The sequence below is a fragment of the Mustela nigripes genome, chromosome 14 (genome assembly GCF_022355385.1).
Source record: "Mustela nigripes isolate SB6536 chromosome 14, MUSNIG.SB6536, whole genome shotgun sequence".
Classification (NCBI taxonomy): Eukaryota; Metazoa; Chordata; class Mammalia; order Carnivora; family Mustelidae; genus Mustela; species Mustela nigripes.
This window is the reverse complement of record NC_081570.1, coordinates 58,669,850-58,690,438: the sequence shown is the minus strand read 5'-3', so window position 1 is coordinate 58,690,438 and position 20,589 is coordinate 58,669,850. Positions and strand designations below refer to the sequence as shown.

The window sequence follows — 20,589 nt, the reverse complement described above, 5'->3', positions numbered from 1 at the left end:
GTAGTGGTTTAGAGCAACACTTCTTAGCTCACGGTTCTAGAGATCTGAAGTGCTGTGTGGCTCAAAGGGATTCTCCATGGATGATCTCACAAGGCTGACATCAAGGTGTCTATGAGCTCTATGGAAGAGCCCAGGTTCAGGTTCATCAAGACTATTGTGAGGATTCAGAGGGCACCTGGGTGGCTTAGTGGGTTAAGCTGCTGCCTTCGGTTCAGGTCATGATCTCCAGGTCCTGGGATCGAGTACCGCATTGGGCTCTCTGCTCAGCAGGGAGCCTGCTTCCCTTCCTCTCTCTCTCTGCCTGCCTCTCTGCCTACTTGTGATCTCTCTCTCTCTCTCTCTGTCAAATAAATAAATAAATCTTTAATTTAAAAAAAAAAAGAGGATTCAGTACCTTGTTGTTGTAAGGTTGACGTCCTCATTTTCTTGCTGGCTGTCAGACAGCTCACTGTTTCTAATGGTCACTTGCCTTCCTGAACACCTGGGCCCTTCTGTCCTCAGGCTGGCTCCCCCTCGGTGTCTTAATCCCAGATCTACTCTTTTGCCACTAGGGAAGAAAACTGTCTGCTTTCAGAACGACTCATGAGACTAGGGCAGGCCACCCAGATGATCTGTATGTTTTCAAGTCAACTGACTTTAATTACATCTCGAAAATTCTTTCACAGCAAAGCCTAGGTTAGTGTCTGATCAACTGGGAGATGGGGGAGTACCTGTAACCCCCTGGCAGTTCTGCACAGAGTAGATACTATAGAAATATCTCATAAATGAATCCACCAACACATGAATAAATGGTAAAAGAGACACTTTTAGAAGTCATATAACTTACCTTGCCAATTACTGATAGATAAAACTGAACTTCCAGGTGATTCGAATTTTATTTCACCAAAGTAAGTTATTTTTGGTCATTTACACTTTATCTAATAACCATGATTGAGTTGATGGATCACCTGAAGGCATTCCATTCTTTGTTTAACAAATGACAACAAATTTAAGAGACATTGTTTTTCTTTAAAGACCCAGTTATCAGCCTTGGGCCCACATTGCTTGTATAAACTGATTTATGCATCACAAAGCATGGTCGCCAACATTATCTCCTTCAGTGCTCAATATAACCAGTAACCCTGTCCTAGAGATGGAAAAAAACCGAAGCTCACGGTACTTCAGTATTTTGTTGAAGGTCTTTAATTCTTTGTACTAAAAATTTTCTAAAAGCAATTAACTTTGAAAAAAAATATACATGGGGGAGGGAGTCATAATGATGTAATTAAAGAATTAAAAAAAAAAAAAAAAACCACTCTGGGCAGTCCTGTACATGCCTTGCCCAAATGTTTGGTAATTATAATGCAATTGTTATTCTACTCTATATTTAACACTGGAAATACAACTCCTCAGGAATTAAAATAGTAAGTTATCTGTGTCAAGTAGAAGAGTCTAGTTTGTCCAGCATTGTCTAACCAGCTGGAAAAGGACATCTCTCTGTTCTTTACCTACCAGGGAAATGATGACAAGGTGGTATCTTCAAACAAACAACATGCAATTAAATACCTTTAATTGGCAGCTAAGAAATAGTGATTTGATTTTCCTTCCAGGATTTTCTAGTTTCTCCTTATTTAAAAAAAGCTTTTTCAATCTATTCTTTTCATGATTCAGTGATCTGGAGATTAAACCATGTGTACTGACTCGAGGTTTCATTTCTATAACTTAAACCCAAAAGCAACTCAATGGCGTAAAATTGAATGCATGAGTGAATGAATTGAAAATGAATTAATTGAGTATGCATTCAAAGATACATACTCAAAAGATACTGGAATTACTAGACTCATGTAATTTAGTAAACATACCTGGGAATAGAAAAGGATTCCAAATATCCAATATGAAGAGATGTATTTGCAAGGCTCCAGGATGAGTATGCTTATGTTTCTGCTGATATTTTTAATCATAGGGCCTCCCTAGACCACTCTTTTCCCCCAACATTGTTTAAGTTTGAATATCTTTTCCAACACTCACTTTGCTGCTTCTCAGCCACTCCCTTTCACTTACAACATCCTTTTCATAATACGTCCACATCGTATTTCACTTCATTGTCAGCAAACAATATAAAGTAAGGCTTCCCGTGGGTTTTCTGTACCTGCTAAACCCAGATTTAGTCTGCAGTGGTTTTCGTAGTTCTATAAATGACTTTGAACTTGACTGAGGACCCTATCCTTAGCACTGAACTGTGAGGTTTCACAGGAATTGTCACCTTGTTACTTATGAAATAAAAATGGCATTATGGCTGTCTTAAAGAAGAAAAACACTCACACAAAAACCATTATGACAAATTGAGGAATATTGAACTAGTCAATTTGTGCATTTCATTGAACATTCTGAACCATACAAATTTGAATGAAGCTTTCAATACACAAATAAGCCAGTTCTGTAACAATAGACACTGCCATTATATATCAGACATTATGCATAGTGCAACCAGCTGCATCAAAAAGATGGGGGAATTGGGATTTGTTTTCATTGTTAAATTGAAATCCAAGAAAAATTATTGTTGCTCTGTAATAAACAGGAATGCTGCTTAATGAAAAACTCTATTTGTATTATTGGTGAGTTTTCTGTTCCTAATTCAGACACGAGGATAAAGCTACTCTATTACTCTTTATAAGCTGGTAGCTGCCATAATGCTTAAACTCATCAAAGGATCATCTTGTTCATATGTGAAGAATATCAGAAGAACAGTTTGAATAGGATAGACAAGAACTAGTTTAATATAGGAGGAGATTCTTGTAAGATTAGTAGGAACATGCATAGCGCTTACTGCTTCCTTTTTATATCCCTTTATCTTCAGAAAAAAAAGCGTAACAATGAGATATTAACATTTAATATCTTTTTCTCTTTCCAGTGAAGGGAGAAAATAATCATCTGTCTTTTCTAATTTTAAGATTAAAAGAAGTACATCCAAGTGCAGTTATATAGCCCAAACTTTTATATAAAACATGTTTCTAAGAATACACAAGAAAGGAAGTGACTTCATGGTTGCTTTCCTTAAATCTTGCACATAAATTTACAGGGAATTTTAGAAATTCACATTTGACGATTAAAATGATGATAAATTTCCTTTTTAATTGTGACTATAATTAAGTTTAGTCTGAAATGGAAAATGCATATTAGAATACTGGCATTTAAATGTGGGTCTCTGATTTCACTAGCAATTCCTCTTAGGTATGGATATAATAGGAAAGTAGAAAAATGTTACTGCAATAAATTGACATGTTTGTACTTTCGTGGGGTTTTTTGACACATTTGTTTTTACACTAGGCTTTGCTCTCTAAGAATCTATGGTTTCCTGTATTCTTTTTTCACTTTTTAAGTTTTCACATCTTGACTTCAAGCATAAATATTAAAAACAAACTACATTTTATGCAAAGGGGCCAAATTTGTTTATTTTCAAATTTCATGTGTACCTTTGAGAACCTCACAAATCAGGACAGTTTAGACATATATGCAGAATTTTATAGGTACCTATTGTTTTGATTCTAGGCAACATTCTCATTCTCCTTGATATAAACTAAAATTAACCACTCATAATAGATTCTAATATGAAAATTATCCAAATATCACTAATCTTTTTTATTAAAGATTTTATTTATTATTTATTTATTTGAGAGAGAGAGAAAATGAGCAGGGGGAAGGAATGAGGGAGAAACAAACTCCCTGCTGAGCCCCAAGCAGGGCCCAAACCCAGGATCCTAGGTCATGACCTGAGCCAACAGCAACCACTTAACCAAATGAACCACCCAGGTGCCCTTCTAAATACCACTAATATTTAATCAAGAAATATTATGGGCTTTATATGATTGATGCATTTAAAAAAGTCCATGTGACTACATTATGAGATGTACATAAAACATACATTGACTATAGATCTTGGAAATTACTTCAGACATTTGATATTTAAAAAGATAATGATCACTTCTAACCTGTATATAGAAAAAACTCATTTTGTATTTGATTGGTTGAAATGACTAAAGTGGTGCGTAACTGTTGGATCATTTACTAGACTATGAAATTATTTTGATACTATATTTAGGGACATTTTAAGATTCTATTTGTTATATTCAATATCAATAAGCAGTCAAAGGTATAGAAATCTGAAACAAGACACTAAACAAATGAATGTGGGCAGTGCAGTGTGCTAGATAGGATACCAAACTCAAAGTCCAGAGAACTGAGTTAATCCTGTCATAGGTACTCCCTCCCTAGATTTCAGTCCCTTCTGGCTTTAAAAGGGCAGAAGCCTGAAATGCCATTCTCTAACTAGATTTCTGATTTGATTATACATTGACAACAGAGAATAGAACCTCTCAAAGTTTCTTTTATCCCTAGAATTCTAATAATATATGACTTAGTGAAAATTAACCCTTTTCTTCTAGATAGTTTTGTTTCTACTTGACATTAAAATGTTCCTACTTTTTTGTTTCTACTTGACATTAAAGCCAACAATTAGATTTTGTTCATCTTTGTATATTCAGCACTAACCACGATGCCTAACCCATAGTAGTGCCCATAGTATTCGTTGCATAAAGAATGTGATTACTGTTATAAAAGCCAGTTATTCCTAAGTTACTCATTTTCTGACTCACCTAAGATTAATTTTCCAGCTTGAGGGTTAAACATAAATATTTTGGTTAAGGATAGTAGAAAATAGTGCCAAAGTAGAGGCATCTCTAATGAACTAAATTTTGTCTAATGAAATAACAACCCTTCTCCTCGTGATATGTGATCGAAGAACTGTGAATATAAAATTATCAGCTGAGGGGCTCCTGGGTGGCTCAGTGGGTTAAGCCGCTGCCTTCTGCTCAGGTCATGATCTCAGAGTCCTGGGATCGAGTCCCGCATCGGGCTCTCTGCTTCCCTCTCTCTCCGTCTACTTGTGATTTCTCTCTGTCAAATTAATAAGTAAAATCTTTAAAAAAAAATTATCAGCTGATTGGGGCTCCTGGAGGGCTCAGTCTTTAGCTTAGCATGGGGCTCTTGGTTTCAGTTCAGGTCATGATCTCTGTCACAGGATCCAGCCCCAGGGCTGACTGCACTCAGCAAGGAATCTGCTTGAAGATCCTTTCCCTCTGCCCCTCCCCTAGCTCACGCATGCGCGCTAGCTCTCTCTCAAATAAATAACAATGAATCTTTTAAAAAATTATCAGCTGATAGACTGAAAAACTCACTAATGCAGTCCTAGGAAGCCGTATTTCTATTTGGTCAAAAACTCTTTTGAGAAATAATGTAAGTGGCTAAATCTATAATATCCATAAAATGAGGCAGAGGTAAGGGATTCTGAAGTAACACTTTAAAACATTCCCACTGCTCTTTTTAAAATACTTTTTCTGGTGTCCAGAAAAATTATGAGCCATATATTCTATTTTGGGAGAAGGAAGTTACTAAACATCCTAAAAATCAATATGAATCCAGATTGTGTAGTGTGTCCAGTGCTAGGATCACTATGCAAGTGTACTGGTCTTTTTTTCTTTTCATCCTTTGTGGGACCATCCTTTGGACTAAAATACCCTAACATCTGACTTTTGCATGCATGTCCCCAAGTTCCTTTCATAGGAGCTGTATTTCCCATTTTCCCATCTTACAAGTTGGATCACCTTAGGCAGAAAATGTAAGGCAGGCTGGAGCTTTGAAAAAAAGAGCATTTCAAGGTTGTAGGGAGAGCAGTATTTTATAGTTAAAATCATAATAAAAATATAAGAACCATGGGTGCTTTTAAATATTTAAGAAATACAATAGGAGACAGAACTTTCATTAGGCAATGTTGCTGGTGTAGCAGAAACCAAAATGATAATAGTGTAAAACAGTGGGTAATATTCCTAGGATAAAATCTATGAGGAAAAAATCAGATTTAATTAAGATTTTAAGACCCCCTTTACATTATTATGGGTATGTGCCTGCTAAAAATGTAATTAATGCAGACCTCACAAAAGTGATGCTATGGAATTATCAAGACCCAGGAACCCAGGAAGAGTGGAGGCAAAAAGATAGGATAATTACTTTCAATCGATTTAATTATCCAAAACTAATTTATTGTACACCTTCTATGCACGGAGCACTATATACTTGGGTGGGGCATATGAAAGTACCGCCCCCCAGACATGGTATTTATAACCTGTTGTTCTTCATACAAGAGTGTTATCTTTGTGTGAATCCTCCCAAAATGAGTTGCTCACTTACAGGTGATTATTTTGGAAAGGAATTTCAAGGAACACTGGTAGGAGACTGGAACAAGTTAAACAGAGAAAGAGGGGAAGCCTGTCCAAGAATGTGTTATTGAGCTGGTCCCTGCTATGGGTCACTAAGCTCCATCCCACTGGGAACCCTGTGAGGGGCCATGTGGAATGTATCTCAGAATTGTTTGCCCTGCATGCAGCTGGTTGTCATAGCAGCAGCCAAAGTAAAAAGGCAGCGAGAGGATGGAAGGCAAGATACAAAAGGTGTGTGAAACAAATACATTTTGCAAATGTATCTCTTGCGGAGATAAAAAGAGCAGTTATTCATTAAGCCCTTATTATGCGTGGTCATTGTGCCAGTCACTGGGGAAGGGGAAAAGAGAAGTAAAGAAAGATGAAAAAATCAAGGTCCCTGTGCTTTAGGAACTGGCAGTTTAGGCAAGGAGGTGAGAGAACAAGGCAGTGAGCTAGAACTTGGAATAGCAGTTGAGCCTCGAGGGAGGGAGCAAGTAAGGGTTCAAAGGACCAAGTATGCTATCACAGAAGTAACCTTGGAACTAAGTCCTTAAGGAGAAGTGAAATCATGTGAGACTGAGACTAGAAATTTGGTAGGGGATTCCGAGTAGAAGAAATATGGACTGCAAGCTGGGGGAGTTAGAGTGCAGTTTGGTCAGAGCACTGTGATCTGCTTAGAGGAGTTATATACTGAGACTGTAGTCTAGCACACAGAACGGTATAGCAAATATAGTTATGTGCTCAGTGAGTATCTGTAAATACTCAAGCATTACTTGTGTAATGAGTGAATTTTCTTTTTTTTTTTTTTAAGATTTTATTTATTTATTTATTTGTCAGAGAGAGAGCACAAGCAGGCAGAGTGGCAGGCAGAGGCAGAGAGAGACGCAGGCTCCTTGCTGAGCAAGGAGCCCAATGTGGGACTCTATCCCAGCACCCTGGGATCATGACCTGAGCCAAAGGCAGACACGTAACTGACTGAGCCATCCACGCACCCCTCATTTCAGATTTCAAAACCAGCTTGAACTTCTTCTAAAAGTTGATTGAGTTGCATTTGAGCTGGGTACTGACATATGGGCACTGTTCTAACATGTAGAGATGCAGAAAGCCATCCCAGATGAAGGAAGAGCATGAGCAAATGTACAAAGCCGCAAGGAGCCCTTCCCGCTTAGTGTGACCAGCACAGCCCATGGCAGACAGCAGCCAGGGTAGGACTGGAAAGGTAGCTTCGGGAAAGTTTCAGGAAAGGGTCTTGAATTCTATACAAAGTCGTTTGGATTTAATAAGGTTTCTTAAATAGCCGAAATATAATGGTAATGATTAGAGAATCATTGAGAATAACTGAAAATCAATCTGGAGCATAACAAGTGGAACAATTTAAGTAAATCAGAACTACGGGGCCAGATAATCACTGACCTTTATTGCATTTGAAAAGCTGAGGAAAAAAATTGGAAGGTAAATGTAATATTCCAAAGAATGAAAAAGATAATCAAACCTTATGAAATTCTTGATCCTTAATGCTGAAAGAGCCATGTTGTAGAATAACAAAAGAAGCTACTTTAAGATTATATTCCAAACACAAAAGAGGAAAAAAATAAAACTGAAAAAATAAGAGAATCCAATCATTAAAGCTCCAGATTTAACCACTTACATAAAAAGTTAAATAATTTTACACCCACATATCCACACATATAAAATCTTAAAAACTCATTCAAGTTGCAAAAAATGTTTACCGGTTTTGCAATTTCTCCCACTTTTTACCACACTAGCAATGTCACATTGATGATACAGCTGATGGCAGTGACTATTAGTGACCTTAAGAACACAGCTGGGTTTCTATTTTTACTTCTGTAAAACCCTCTTTTCTTCAGCTAAATGATGCCTTAAAGGCCCAAACGAAAATCTATGTAGCCAAGGCGATTTGTATTGTATGTTTGTATATAAATTTCACAGAACAAAGCCAGCTTTGGAAACACATATACATACTCCCACACACATACACACACACGCACTCCAAAATATGTAATGATACTTATATAGAAACCTGTTTTCAAACCAACCAAGAATAAATAACTAGGCTTTGCCCAAGTTCAAAGAAGCATTTAGGGCTATACAAAATTACCTCTCTAGGCAACACACTTCAAACCAGAGCTATTATAGGTTCATGTAAATCACTTCTGATCTGCTAAAAATGGAGTAAACAAACAAGCAAAAGATCCACACATTTAGAAGATATTGATGAACAATTCAGGCTCTGAAACTTTTTTCAATGACTATGAAGGACAGAAAAAAGGGTGCAGAGTTTGTTTCTATTTGGGTGATTGCTTACTTATTCTCTTTAGCTCAAATTAGAGGTAATAGTCTTGGAGAGTTTCATCTAGCTATTTGCAAGTAAAAGTATTTACCTACAAATAGGCAGATTTCTGAATATGGGTAATAACAAAAACAAACATATGTTTAAAATTCCTAATGTCGTTGATGCTGAGTACATAGGATTGTAGACTCTGAACTTTGGCAAATGGCCATTCATCAAGCAGAAAAGGATTCAAGGATGGTGGTCCACCAGAGAGATCGCTTCAGAGTTGCTAGGAATAAGCTGGTAGGAAATGCCATGAGTCAGAGAGAGAAAGGAATCGTGTGACTTCTCTAGCCATTCTCCTCATTGTTTATAATATAAAATAAAGATACTTTCTGTGAAAACAGCTGTTTGACATTTTCTTGTTTGTGAAGGCTCTTGTCTGTAGAAGATGTTGGAACTTCCTGAAGATAGGCATTCAGTGTTTGATCAAATGAAAAAATAAAGATCTAAAATGTGAGAATAAGTATCTAAATATAGATTTTCTATAACCTTGGGCCTTGATTTTGAAAAAAAGAAAAGTATGCCAATGCACACTTGTTAGACTGGTTTTTTTTTTTCTAAATAAGATATAAAAGAAAGCGGATAGACAAGAATTCAAAGCTATTTACTGACTCCTACTTTCTCTCCCTAAATAACAAGTGAAGCTGGCTTTGCTAGAGGCTCATCAATGAAACCTTACCCTGCCAGACCAAGAATGGCATGAAAAGTACACCATGTTATGTTTACCTCTCTGTAGTCTAGGAAAACAGTCTATAGTACAATAAAGGTGTATTGAGTAAAAAGGAGTCTAAAAATCTAGATTCTTTTGTTAAACATCATTAGCCCTACCACATCATCACTATGCTACTCAGGCATTCCCAAACCTAGAGCCTCAGGGAAGAATATCTTAAAGGGTCTACAGTACAGGAGCATTGATAGCCAGCCAAAAAAGCCTACCTCTGGAAATTACTATGCCACTGGAGTGAGATGGTACATGAGAAGACAGGGTTTGTCTGTGCTGTGTCCTTAACACAGCGCATCCCACCTTAGGACCAACCTGGGCTCCTTGATTGCACAAGAAATAACACAAAAAGCAATAAGGAGGTGATGTCACCTGTGCTGAGACTTGTCTGCTTCTTCCAGACACCACAACCCAAAGTTGTACATTTAGTGGTAAAACATAACCCATTCTAGTACCCTTTCCTCCCCTAATCTCCCCCCAGAATTTAGGCAGAATTAAATGATGCAAAAAATCTGGGTGTGATCTGAATCTAGATATCCACTCCACCTGCTGATGGTGTTAAGGGGTGGGTATCGCTAACGAGAAGATTAAAATATCTTTTGAGCTAACGCCTCCCACAGTATGTAATGAAACAGAGTTGCACTGTCTTTTTAGATAGAATCAATGCTGCATAATTTCTCAGTAAACTAATGTGCAGTCTATTTTGAATCCACATTAATCACTCTCTTTTATAAGAAATCTAATTTAGGTGTAAATCATTCACTTCCCAGGTACAGGTTTTCTCAATAAAATGTAAGTTGAGGCCAGCTTTTTCTTACGGAAGCAGAGTTAATGTAACTAAAGTAACTCTACCTAAGATTTCAGCAAGAATTTTAAAAATACGACTCAAAGCTAGTTTAGTTAAACTTGAGTAATTTAAAGAAATTGCCTAGGCAAGTAATTGGTATTATACCAAAACTAAATATTTCACAGTTACATTTGCTTTTGCCTAAAAATAAAAACTGGAGCAATACAAGGGAAAACTGCCAAGACTGAAAATAATATGCAGCAGCTGTAAGTAATTGGGAGTGATAATCATAATTAGACAAGATGTAAGATGTGTGTTAAAACCCAGATTGGATCTTCCTGTTGACAAGTGGGAGAGTTCCCAACGGCCTGGACTCCACACCTAGCCCAGGCACTTCCGCTCCCGGCCTGATCCCAACGGCCTGGACTCCACACCTAGCCCAGGCACTTCCGCTCCCGGCCTGAGAGCCCCAGAAAAAACAAACTCAACACTAGATGAGCCATGAAACCACACTCTAAATTCCATGTATCATGGGGGTGTGTGGGGAGAATGGGGTCATACTCCCTGGCCTCAAGGATTCTTCAAACCAGAGGAGACTGGACAATTATCGAGCAGCAAATAGCATTAATAAAAGTCCTTCAAAAGAAGCCAAGATAATGAAGAGAATAAATATGTTTGCAAGATAGACAAGTTTGTAAGACCAGAGAAACACTATTTAATCAAGTATAGATTAAGAGTGGGGTCAAATATTCTTGTTCCATGGGAAACATCTCAAGCTAAGAAGTAAGCTTTATGGGGGCAGGAGCAATTCCTCTTTTGCTCAGAGAATGACTCAGAGAATGCCTAGCACACAGCACACACTGAATTGGCCTAATAAGTGAGGGAATGAGATAGTACTCGAGGAGTGCACATCCTGTGGCAGATGCTGTATTGGGTACTTCAAAAGTAGCGACACAGTTTACCTTTATGATAGCTTCTGAGATACACCAATCCTCATTTGCAGATGAAGATACTGAACTAAGCACAGTTAAGAAATGTGTCTAGTTAGTCCAGCTAGAAAGACGTGGAACTAGACTTCAAACCAACATCATCGTCATCTGGATCCACAGTCCCCGGCTTATGCATATTTAAAAACTAGAATACCTTAAGCTTTACTAAGAAAGTGAATAGGATAACAATCCACTTTTTCTGTTGTCTTAAATTCTTACCTACAAGAGACACCAAAGAATTAAATGGTGAACATAAAAACATCGAACACAATACTCGAAGGCCATGTATTCTCTCTCTCTCTCAACTCTTTCAAATTCTTCACCCTTTTGTTTTCTTCCTCCTTTTTTTTTCTTTGTCCTTTTCTTCTCAATTCAAACCTCTTATCCTTTCTACATTCTTCTCCTTAAGACCAAAGACAATTAAACAGAGAGTAGGAAAGAAACACAGAACAGTTTTCCTCTCACATACTTTGTCTTCAGAGCAAGGAATCATAGGAACAGCTGTTGAAATAGGGGATTTTATCGAAGTTGTTTTGAATTAGACAAATGAATATTTAGGAATATCTTCCCACATTTATTTCAACTGAAGTCTGTTGAACACATTTGATATAAGGTTTGGATGCACACGTTATAAAGATGAATATTCCATAACTTCAACATGCCTATAGTCCGGTGGAAGAGAAATACATAACTTATTATAAGTTAAAAAGAAACTATTTCTGAAGTCAGATATAAATGGAGGACTAAAAATTCTTTTTTTTTTTTTAAAGATTTTATTTACTTATTTGAGAGAGAATGAGTGAGAGCATGAGAGAGGAGAAGGTCAGAGGGAAAAGCAGACTCCCCAAGGATCTGGGAGCCCGAAGTGGGACTCGATCCTGGAAGTCCGGGATCATGACTGGAGGCGAAGGCAGCTGCTCAACCAACTGAGCCACCCAGGCACCCTGGAGGACTAAAAATTCTTAAAGAGATTAGGGGGGCCTCGTGTAGTAAATGGTATTTTAGATATCTAAGGATGAGTAGGACCTTGGTAGATAAAGAAGAACAAGAAGGAAAGCCATTCCGCCATTGTGCAAATGACAAGGAGTAAAGAAAATACCCTATGTGTTCAGAAAATGGCCTGTGTGAGTAGAGGTGAGAGTATGTATGAATCTAGATTAGTTGTCTAGAACCAGATAACAGAGGTCCCTGGGTGCTGAGCTATAGTGCTTTGGCTTTCGTTGCAGTAGGTAATGGAGACACTTGATGGTCTGTGATTAACACAGGCTTCTCCTCTTGCCTCCACTAGTATGATCTATTTTCTATTGAATAGCCAGGTGACCATTTAAAAATGTCAGCTGGACTCCTCTCCTCAGAATTCTCCTATGGAGATTTTGAATCAAATCCAAATTCTCACCATAGCTCCACTAAACCACTGATCATATGCCCTCGCCCTCCTAATTTTCTTTAGGATGAGTAGCAGTATGATATTCAGACGCAGCAAAAAACATGACAGAGAATATACAACAGATCTGACCATGCCAGAGGCACCACTGCCTGTCTCCTAAGAAATCCAGGACTATATCTGAGGGGTATAGGTTCATCTAAACTTCCTTTCGTTTGCTGCAAGAGGATGGTGCTACGAAGTTTGATGCCTGCTCTTCTCCCTTATAATTGGCCTTATGATCTGTCTTCTTGCTCAAGTGCTGAAGGGAGGTACACTGACTCTATACAGGTCTTAGAAGGTCATAAGTCTAAAAGCATGGAGAGAAGAAAGACGGTAAAACAGTGATGAAAGACAATATTCTTCTGAAAAAAGAAGTCAAGTTATTGTGTCGCTTTATGTGCTTATTGTCAGGTTGGGAAATGGATATGAAACTTATCATCACTCAATAAATATTTATTGAACACTTACCAAGTACCAGACTCTGTATTCTATAACAGTGATAAAAGACATATATAAAGAATCTTGGTTTGAAGATACTCTTGGCCGAGTGGGGAAAGACAGGTATGTAAACATGATGTGATGGATATGTAAACATGATATCAAATATGCCAAACTAAATATGGCATGTGGGACTTTATAAAAACCTTTCTCTTTTTTTTTTTTTTTTATTTATTTATTTGACAGACAGAGATCACAAGTAGGCAGAGAGGCAGGTAGAGAGAGAGGAGGGGAAGCAGGCTCCCTGCTGAACAGAGAGCCCGACGCGGGGAAACCTTTCTCTTTTTAAAGTGTATGATATTTGAACTGAGTCTTCAAGCTAATATCTAATAGTGAGCTATTATTTTCTTGAATTCTTAACATTTTTCTATAATTTCTTAAATAGCTGATTGAGATGCAACATGCCAAACAACTGGACCAATAGTACTGAGACCCCTAACTTTAGTACCTTTAACAAGTCACACACACTACAAATCCATAATAAATATCAGTCAAGGTTATATAATCAGACTAAGGTTATATAATAATAGGATATCCCAAGTAAAAGGACTACTATGCCCCCATTTTATAAAGTGAGATATATATGTACTAACATGTGTATATCATTGCATTTCTTAAAAAATACTTGTATTTGTATCTGCTGTCTGGACTACTTACCTGTCATGACTCCTTAGGAAGCCCTCCCATGTTTGTTCATTATCCTTACAATTATATATATCCTAACGTTCCATACATGCCTTTTTATTTATACCTCCAACTATAACAAAACTTTCCTAAGAGAGGAGATTGAGTTTTATTTACCTGAGCCCATGTTCCATCTCCAGCACATGAAAGATGCTCAATATATACTTAAGGAGAATAAATCATGATACATGACTTAGCATTAGTTATCTGACCAAAAATTCCCTTGACTGACTTTACTCTTTGCTTTTTGGCTTCCTAATTATCAATAGCTATTCTACAGTCCATTTCCTATAATAATTGCAGTCTAATGATGCAGCAACAGGTTCCTATTTTATTTTGGGACTAATGGAGTATTGCATCTACAAACAACTAAGGAGTACAATGGGAAAAAGATATAGTTAAAAAGCATTATTTAATTTTAAATATATTACTGACATATCTTTCTCATGTCTAAGACAATAGGAGGCTGAGTAGAAGATAAAGGTGCACTGGGGGAAGAGGTGGAGTATATGGAATTAAGAAACAAAAGGACCATCCCTATCTTATTAGGTAGTATATATTCCCAGTGGCTGGCACCTAATTCAATTAGTATTTCTAAATAACTGAAAGATGATGTATTGTAGATTCTCTGGCCTATATGCAAGTGACTTGCTTCAGAGGAGATTTCATTTTGTAAAAGAGAAATACTCCTTTTAACTCTGATCATTTCATTTGTTTAATGGAATCATTCATTCAAGAGACATTTCTTGAGCATCTACTTTGCCACTCTCAGTGCATGGAAACACAAAGATAAATAAAACAGGACCTAGAAGGGCTCACAGTCTAGTGGGATAAATAGAGATGTATATGAATATTTGCAATGTAGTATGATAGTTCTATAAAAAGAAATAAACATGGGTGGTCTAATGACACAATAGGGTTATCTGCTCAGCTTGCTGGAAGATTCAGGAGAGATTGCCTCAAAAATGCCCTTTAAAGGATGGATAAGGAGTTTTCATGGTTCTTTCTACTTTACCCACTTACTGTACTATTTAATTTGTCATGATAATAAAAATTTTATCTTTGCTTTGTATGCCTGGCTTTTAAGATCTATTTCTTATTTATGGAATCATTTTATATGCTTTGCTTATTATTAGTCCTTTACTATTAGTCTGGTTTTATTGCATTCAAGATTCTTTAAAAAACAACAGCAAAATAACTCTTCAGTAGCTGTCATTGAGAAGGTAACAGACCAATTAAATATTTATTTATGTTTTAAAAAACAAAACACCTTTCTAGGTCTTGAACAAGAGAAAATAATTTAAGGAGCTTCATGGTTTTAAATTAGACGTCTTATATAACAGGACTTCAAAAGCTATGGGCTCAGCAATAGGCTTCTTTTCTTCACCATCTTCTCATTTTTTAAAAACTCTTTTGTGATGCGAATAGAAGCATTAAATAGTGCATTTTACTTTGTGTTTACTAAAGAGTAGTAGTCTCAGTCGTTGAACTACATTCACCTGGACCCAAGTGTACCGTCAAGGAAACTTTCCTCTGCATAGATGAATGCATCTTTCATCCCCTATAATTTCTTAGAGATATAAACAACGCAATTTATTCTTCTTGTAATATGGAAATATAGTCATTGGTGAAAGTTTCATTAACAACTATCTTCTGGTAATTTAAACTCTGTGTGACTAAAACTGCTCCTGAAATTGAGTTATGGATTTGGGGGTGAAGTAGTATATTTATTTTATTACATGATTCATTTTCTATTAGGTAACGTTGTTTGAAATCCAGGTTTTATTAAGGGAGGGTAGTTAAATGTATGTTGGTGGGGGTTTTATTATTACTGTTATTTTTATGATGGTAAATGAGAATCGGTCTCAACCAAAGCTGAGCATGCCTGTAACATTCAATTTCTGGAACACGGTGTAATTCACGTTCCAAGAGGCAATTGTCCTCTTGTGAAATGAAGTGGAATCCATTCAGTAGATTCCCAAAATATTCCAAGCTTTGGTGAATCTCTAGGTGAAATCTCTTAGTGAAAATTTAACTTGACGCTTGGCCAAGTACTACATAATCTTCTCTATGTATGAAACTGTGATCTTTCCAATTTAAAAGTAATCATATGATTCAACAGCTCCAAATTCTTTAAAATCTCCTTCAGTATAAAAAAATAAATTCTTTTTCCTTAGAGTTGGGGTCATGTTTTATCTGCCTAGAGTTCTAGTTTCAGTTTCCTCAACTCCAAGCCTCGAATTTCATGGTCCGGCAAGACTCATCTGCTAGAATATAGGCCATGCTCTCTTCTTTCTTCATACCTTTGAATAAATTGTTTCCTCTGCCCAAATGACTGTCCCCTTTAGTCAAACTCTCTGTGAAATCATCCCTCCCTTGCCCAGGCAGATTTAGATACAGAATTTTCTGTGTCGCTCCAGTTTATACATCTAATACTCCTTGGATTATATTATAATTGCTTCAATATCTTTCTTCACCTAATCCCCCACCTCCCCCCACAAAAAGATTTTGAAAGAGAGAATCTCTTGTTTTTCTAACATTCAGTGCAGTATTTGATCAATAACAAAGATGCACAAATATATGTATGTGTATATGTATGCTATCCCTCATATGTGACATCTAAAAAAGCTGAACTTGTGAAAACAGAGCTAAATGGTGGTTACCAGAGTCTGGGGAGGGCAATCGGGGAGATGTTGTTTAAGTGTACAAATTTAGTACTAGTAGGTAAATGGCTGCTGGAGAACTAACGCACAGCACAGTGATTATAGACAACAATACTGTCTGGATTATAACCTCCAAAGTTGCTACAAAACTAGATTCTAATTGTTTCCATCACAGAAGAGAAATGATAATTATGTGATGTGATAGAGTTGTTAGCCGATGCTGTGGTGGTACTCGTGATTGTATTGCAATTCACAAATATAGCAAATCAACACTGTTGTACTCCTTAAACTTACACAGTGTTATAGGTCAATTATATATCCCAACAAAAATAAATGTTAAAAAATATATGCATGAACTACATATTATCCACTAATCCAAAAATTTACAATGTGTATAAAAGGAATAATAATGTTAGCTGTTGTTTAGTGACCACTTAGCCTGTGTCCAGCCCAGTGCAGTGGGCTGTATGTGCTTCATCTCCAATTCTCACTGCAGCCCGGCCAGGTGGCTTATCTTATTCCTCTCTTGCCCTTGAGAAAACTGAAGCTCGGAGCCGTTACTTGAATAGGCCACACATTGTTCTATAGCAGAACCAGATGTGAAGCTAAGTCTGTCTGACTCCAATGCCAGTGCTCTCCCCAGTACAGCCAGCTGCCTTTTGATTATTGTTAAGATCCTGAAAGACACAAATTAGATTTTGATTTAATCTTTTCCATTTCTTTCCAGCTCCAAGTACAGCCCAGTATGGAATTACCGGGAGCGCTGACGTTCTTTTCTCCTGCTGGTACCTTGTGTTGACACTGTCCTCTTTCACCAGCATATTCTACCTGAAGAATGCCATTCTACAATAAATTTAAAGACCCATAAAAGGCTTTTAAGGATTCTCTGAAAGTGCTGATGGCTGGATCCAATCTGGTACAGTTTGTTAAAAGCAGCGTGGGATATAATCAGCAGTGCTTACATGGGGATGATCGCCTTCTGTAGAATTGCTCATTATGTAAATACTTTAATTCTACTCTTTTTTTGATTAGCTACATTACCTTGTGAAGCAGTACACATTGTCCTTTTTTTAAGACGTGAAAGCTCTGAAATTACTTTTAGAGGATATTAATTGTGATTTCATGTTTGTAATCTACAACTTTTCAAAAGCATTCAGTCATGGTCTGCTAGGTTGCAGGCTGTAGTTTACAAAAACGAATATTGCAGTGAATATGTGATTCTTTAAGGCTGCAATACAAGCATTCATTTCCCTGTTTCAATAGGAGTCAATCCACATTTACAAAGATGCATTTTTTTCTTTTTTGATAAAAAAGCAAATAATATTGCCTTCAGATCATTTCTTCAAAATATAACTAACACATATCTAGATTTTTCTGCTCGCATGATATTCAGGTTTCAGGAATGAGCCTTGTAATATAACTGGCTGTGCAGCTCTGCTTCTCTTCCCTGTAAGTTCAGCATGGGTGTGCCTTCATATAAAATAATTTTTCTCTTCATCTCCGACTAATAACATGTTTTACCAAATCCTACAATTTGAAAGCAAAATAAACCACAAGATAAAGTCGGACTATATCCTATCTCTCAAGAACGAAGGAGCTGTTAGACTCTAAAAATCTCATCCCTCCTTACCCATGGGGTGTGAGGATTTTGCCCCATATAAACTCAGTTGTGTAATGAAAATAATGTAATTAATATAGTGCAGGTAAATTTATTACAATATGTATTCTTGTAGTTGTAGTTGAATGTTGGATCCTCTTTGGGAAATAATTCCCTTCTAAATGACAGCACGGTCCATTCGAGAAATTGCCTAACAATACTACATCCTTTCCTTTCACTATTCCAAGCCAAAATTTTTAAGATGGCTTGTCTGAAAGAACACAAAGTCTGATCACCTAAGATTACATGAGTTGGTGAGCACACCAGATTCATTTGGCTCTGAGGCAGGTAAGTGGGTGTGGTAGATACAGTGCTCCTGCAGACAGGGGCATTTTGCATATTTTCCACCTGAAAACATCACTCACTTGATAGTTGGGAATGAATGTTGTATACAAGAAAAATTTCCAAAATACATTGTATCAAATATTCTGTGCTGGCATGCAGCAGATCAATCCCTGAAATAACTAATTCTGTAATAAAATCTTTCTCTGTAGCCATGTCAGTTCAAACAAGCAAGGCCAAAAAACAAACAACACCACCAAAATTACCATGCTTTATTTCTTCTTACATGATATTTGTAAGACGTGATCTAATGAAGACAAGACACCAGTGATTAGAATATCTTAAGATTATATTAATTATTAAATTATCATGGATATTTGTTTCTATCATAAAGAATGAAAACTACATCTTTAAATGAAAATAGTGTTACTCTAAAGTATTATGTTAGAAGAGTATTTTGATGGTTTTACTCTTTACTAAAGAACGACCTTAGTCTTGAAAGCCATTTTCCAAGTTTGACGAAATTACCAGTTTCACTGCGGAGACAGATTTCCACAAATAGTTCCCTTCTGCAAGTCATACTAATCACAAAAAAGCTACTAATAAAGTTAGATACAGGATATTTCATGGCGTGTGTATATCCTTAAGACATCTAATATTTTGCCCCAAAAGAAATGGCTTCAAAATCATGAATTTTTTTTCGAGTAAAGCTTAGCCCTGAAGTACACCATAAATCTATTTTAATTAGAAAAAAGCAAATCCTAAATGAGGAGACATAAATATACAGTGTTTCCACAAAATGGCAATAATACGGCATAACGCTATTAAATTTACTCACTATAATAATTCATTATGTTATTTTGACTGATGTATTAAAAACTTTTTTAACACACATGACATTTTAATTTTGATTATTATTGATTTGCTTATTTAAAATATTCTTTGTGGAATTGGTGAGTAAACTATATATATATATATATATATGTATTGTTTTTGTATTGCAGCTTTAAAGTGGCACACTCCATAATAATCTACTTACTAGAAATAGTGGTGCTACCACAAAAGTGTTAACCATCAGTACCATTGTTTGGGAGAAAGAAACAGATCAAGAATGCATATTATACAGTGACCGCTTTCCTAGAGTTAAAGATACCTCCTCTTTGTAAGGTTTGTAGGGTAAATGTGAGGTAAATCAAGGTATAAACTATGGATGAACCAAATAATTAGTTCAAAGTGTTGTCATGATTCCGAATTTGTGGAGTCTGGTGTTTTTCCCATAGAATGTGACAGAAGTACAGTCATAGCCCAGTAGCTATATGTATTTGCCTTTATGTTAGAAGAGAATTTCTTGAGTGACATTTTAAATAGAGGAGGTATTCACTATGTTTTTCTGTATCACAGCAGCATTCCTAGTCCTTAGGCCCCTGAACAGAGTGAAACCATGAGTATTTATGAGTTCAATATTGTTCAAATAAGGCTACAGTATTTGCTTTTTTGTGTGAATGTATGCATATAATGTTCAAGTAGATGATTTTACATTTATAGACATATGAAATGTCTGATTATTCCATTTTATCAGTCCTGACTGTACAAGATTGTTGCAATTTCAGAATAGCAGTTTTATGAAATTGATTTATCTTTTGATCTAAAACAATTTTTTTAGCTATTCATTTCAGCGTTTTATTTCCACAAGTTCCATTTGTGGGACTCCTTTTGTTGCCCCTAGTTTTGTTTTGTTTTTGTTTTTGTTTTTTTTTGGAAAGAAAAATAAAAAGCAGTTGAAGAAAGAGAGTGGAAAGAAAAGAAAAAGACAGAAAAGAGTGGTGATAAAGAGAGAGGGGGGAAATGGAGGAAGGAAGGACAAAAGGAAGGAAGGGAGGGAGGGAGAAAGGGAGAGAGGGAAGAACAGAACATTAGGGTAGTTGACTTAATTCATTTGCATTCTTGGTTTAACTGCCAGTGGTGTAATTCCGTTTTACAATGATCCCATTCGAAACATAAGTCCTGTGACACCATTAAGTTCCTATTATGCAGCAATTATATAATGAAAAGTACTGCCCAAATTATAGTATTGTGTTTTTTGGGAAACACTAAAAGATTCGAGAGAGAATGTCAAACTTAAATCCATTTTTGGGGGTGTTTAAAATTTAAGTGAAAAATTAATGCTTAGTCATAACATTCAAGCTATATCTAGAAAGTAGACTGGAGAACTAAGAAAATTACCCAGGTAATTCAGGACAAAAAAGAAATTTCATGTATATATATATATATATATATATATATATATATATAT

General features: G+C 36.4%; 1 protein-coding gene across 1 annotated transcript in view; it reads left to right on the top strand.

The window, feature by feature from the left end:
• Positions 1 to 20,348, top strand: part of NEGR1 (neuronal growth regulator 1) — an 860,988-nt gene extending 840,640 nt beyond the window's left edge. Inside the window, exon 7 of the mRNA XM_059375117.1 lies at positions 17,085 to 20,348. Coding sequence (XP_059231100.1) covers positions 17,085 to 17,209 — 125 coding nt within the window. The 3' untranslated portion in view covers positions 17,210 to 20,348. The remainder of the gene's footprint in view (positions 1 to 17,084) is intronic.
• Positions 20,349 to 20,589: the final 241 nt, after the last annotated feature.